This window comes from Geosmithia morbida (genome assembly GCF_012550715.1).
Source record: "Geosmithia morbida isolate 1262 chromosome Unknown scaffold_0, whole genome shotgun sequence".
In the NCBI taxonomy this organism is placed as follows: Eukaryota; Fungi; Ascomycota; class Sordariomycetes; order Hypocreales; family Bionectriaceae; genus Geosmithia; species Geosmithia morbida.
The window spans coordinates 1,973,278-1,977,106 of NW_023336187.1; the positions used below are offsets into that span (position 1 = coordinate 1,973,278).

Consider the following 3,829-nt stretch of genomic DNA (forward strand, 5'->3'; position numbering starts at 1 on the left):
AAGAGGGAGAGACTTTTCTTCTTCTTCTTGAATCAAGGAAATAGAATGAGATATGGGGTTGAGAGGGAGAAGAAGGGAACCGGGGGGGGGGGGGGGGGAACAAAAAGACGAGAAAGGATGGATTGCTCCATGTCATATATAGAGATATAAAATACAATACATTCATATTATTCATATTATTCATATTATTCTTATTCTTATTATTTTTTTTTTTTAAAAAAAAAGGATGTTGAAACCTCTTTTGGGATTTGTTGATAGACTTGTTTGGGACTTTCCGTGACTGCGAAAAAAAAAAGGTAGAATGAGTAAAGTACTACGGGTCGTCGTCATAAAGTGTTGTATGTGTATATATCAAGAAAAACAAAAACAGAAACCAGACCAGGAAAAGAATGCCAAAAAAAAAAAAAAAAAAAAAACCTCCAAGTTTTCGTATAATTGAAAGAAAAAAAAAAGAAAGGCAGAGAAAGGATGAGACATGGAGAGAGAAAAAAAAAAGCCCCCGTATATGAAAAAGAGAAGAAGAATAAAAGAAGATGTGAAAAAATCAAGATAAAACATCCCATCTCTTCCTTCCACGTGTATATATATTATCATCTCCCAGTTTCATCCCACCTTTCCTTTTTTTTGTTGCCCAATGCCGGTATTACCTGCGGACCAAAGAAAGAAAATATATATAAGTAGTTGAGAGAAGAAAAAAAGGAACCCCCCCGAAGAGAAAACTTCTGTGAAAAAAAAAAGAAAGAGAAAGAGAGGACCTCTACCACTTTCATTAATGTATTTCCCCTCTCATCTTCTCTGTTCAAGTCTTTTTTTTTTTCAAATGCTTTTTTTGGTTTGTATATCCCTCTTCTTTTTTGTTTTTTTTTGGGTTTCTTTGTGTGTGTCCTTGTCATTCATTCGTTTTTGCGTGTACATGTGGTGGGGTTTGACCACTTTTTTTTTTTTTGCCTTCTCTTTCACTTCGTTGCGGGTTTACAAGCTTCGAGGGAGGAGTCGACGAAATCTTGGGGCGGAAAATGTCGTGCGCGTGTGTTTCTGATCAGGAGAAGCACATGGGGACCGGGTGAGGGAGGGTGGGAGGAAACGACGTGTCGGGACGTATATACTCGGGACTGCATACGCTCGCTCTCTCCTCTCACCCCACCTCACCCTCACTGCCTCACTGCCTCACTGCCTCTCCCCCCCCTCCACCCCAACCCACCCTCTCTCGATCAACCCCCCTCCGGTCTCATTGGCCGGCGAACTGGGCATCCATCGGCGTCACTCCGGCCTCGACGTTGTGGTAGTCGAGGATCTCCGAGTACCTGGTTACAGGCAGGTCAGTCAGTCACGAGGTTGGGCCCCACGGCCATGCTGGCGACAGGAAGCTCACATCATAATCTTCCAGGTGTCGACGGGGAGATCGGCGTCGTTGAAGCTCCAGTCGAACTTCTCCTCGGCTATGGGCTCGTCCGAAGGGTCGTGGTAGGGGGCGAGGTACTCGTGCGAGAGGGCGTCGCCGGCCGTTATGCGCGTCTTGGGGTCGAAGACGAGCATGCGTTCAAGGAGGTCGACGGCTGAGGGATCGGAAATTTCAGCAACTCGATGGCCGTCTTGCCGTGCAGACATGAGTGTTGGTGGGACTTACATTCGGGGTCGGCATTCTTGAACTTGTCCTTGAGGGGCTGACGCTCCCGCTTAGGCAGGGACTTGACGAATCGCAACGTCTGGTTTTCAGTGGTTGGTTAGCGACGCATGTGGTATCCTTCACAGTTCGGCACGATGGATTCTCCGTGGTCGTGGTGTTCCCATCTCTCGCGCGTGGATATGGCAAGGGATACTCACGTTCTCGCTGGCAATGGTGTTGATGACGTCGTCGGGCGGGGTTCCGAGGAGTTCGGTGATGATGGAGAACTGGTTGACGTGGTCCTTTCCGGGGAAGAGAGGCTTGCCGTCGAGCATCTCGGCAAAGATGCAGCCGGCACTCCAGATGTCGACCTCGATATCGTATTTTTGCCAGGTCAGCATGATTTCGGGGGCCCGGTAGTATCGTGTCGAGACGTAGCCCGTCATCTGAGGGTCCTGGATACGGGCGAGGCCAAAGTCGCAGATCTTGAGATCGCAGTTTTCGTTTACGAGGATGTTGCTGGGTTTGAGGTCGCGGTGGACAACGCCAGCCGAGTGGACGTATTTCAGGCCGCGCTGTTCGCGTCGTCAGTCCGGGTCAGCTGGGGCCGCGGTTGAGGCAGGATGCAGAGGCAAGTCGGGAGGGAGGATGGACGCACCATGATCTGGTAGAGGAAGTACTGGATGAACTGCTTCTCGAGGGGCCTTGACGTGAGCAGACGATGCAGGTCAGTGCCCAGAAGCTCTGTGACAAAGTAGCTGGTGGCGGGAGGAGAGTCAGCGGATTGGGCATGATGGATTCGGGGGAGGCCGGGGGCGAGAGACGTACAGGTCCTCGAGAGGGGATATGAAGATGTCGCTGAGGGAGATGATGTTCTCGTGACGGAGGTGCTTGAGGAGCTTGAGCTCACGGTAAGTGCGCTTGGCCAGGACGGGGGTGCTAAAGGGCTTCATGATCTTCTTGACGGCGACATTCTGGTTGGTAAGCTGATCGCGGGCGGAGCTGTATTACGTGCGAGGGGAGCAGAGGTCAGCTGGTATTCTGCTTCTTCTGCTTCTTCTTCTCCTTCTTCTCCTACTTGATACTATTGTCTCTTCCTTTCTTTCTTTCTTGGGTGATGGGATTCTCAAAAAAAAAAAAAAAAAAAAAAAAAAAAAAAAAAAAAAAAAAAAACATACCAGACCAGACCAAAGGCTCCCATTCCCACGGGTTGCAGATCCGAATACCTGTGCGTGTGTGAGAGAGAGAAGGTGAGTTGAGATGAGCGAAGGGACAAAGCTTTGATGCGCAGAAATGACATCAACTCACCTCGAGGTGATTTCAAAGGTAGTGCCAAAGATCTGGGCACGAACAAACTCGGCCATGATGAACGGGTATTAGTCAGGGCCGAGTAGATCGGCGAAAAACGTCGTTGTGTGTGCTTTACGTGGAGAGGGCAGAGGTAAAGGCGGGGGAGGGGGGGTTGAGGCGAGAGGATCGAAAGGTTTGGTTGGTCGACGGCTGGAATTGCTCCCAGGGAAAGCTGAAGATGAGAGAATCGGGATGATGGAATAATCTGGCTGATGTCGCTTAGGTATGAAGAGAGGTCTTGGTTATCGCCTTCGTCAGACTCTGAAGGTCTCGCAAGGTATGCGTTGGGGAGAGAGGGAAGGGAAGGTGTAGATGATGTCGACGGCGATGGTGAGGTGGGGAGGAGGGAGGGGAATTTGAAGAGATTCGAGGTGTTCGTCGTCGCCGAAATGATTCAGGGAATCGGAGAAACGTGAGGATGTGTAAGGGAGAGAGATGGAGAGGGAGATGGAGAGAGAGATGGAGAGAAATAGAGATAGAGAGAGAATGTGTGTGTGTGTGTGTGTGTGTGTGTGTGTGTTGTTGATAAATCGTAGAGGGGACGGATGGCGGTTGGCGGTGGTGATGGTGACGGGGAGACAGTCACGACACACGATGAGAAAGGAGAGCGGGGTAAAAAAAAAAATTAAAAATTAAAAAAAAAAAAATTAAAAAGAGAGAAGGAAGTAGAAGGCAGAGAGAGGCTCGGTGTGTAGTGACGGATTTTGGCGGGCGCGTCACAGAAGCAATACGTCAGGGTAGCCCACAGCGGGCCACTTTTTTATCATTATTCTAATAGCAAGTCTGGAGAAGGGGAGGGGAAGGGAAATCAAGTGGTGATTCTATATATATCGTATATTAATATGTATAAATCTTATCTTTGACAAGTAGTAC

The 3,829-nt window shown here is 48.9% G+C and overlaps 1 protein-coding gene across 1 annotated transcript; it reads right to left on the reverse strand.

The window, feature by feature from the left end:
* Positions 1–1,228: 1,228 nt before the first annotated feature.
* Positions 1,229–2,970, reverse strand: GMORB2_0599 (uncharacterized protein; the record flags this gene model as incomplete). The annotated part of the gene is made up of 8 exons (XM_035462584.1): positions 1,229–1,304; positions 1,373–1,556; positions 1,628–1,706; positions 1,825–2,181; positions 2,265–2,364; positions 2,435–2,608; positions 2,785–2,832; positions 2,915–2,970. The coding sequence occupies 8 exons, from the start codon at positions 2,968–2,970 to the stop codon at positions 1,229–1,231; spliced, it is 1,074 nt and encodes a 357-aa protein (XP_035325514.1).
* Positions 2,971–3,829: the final 859 nt, after the last annotated feature.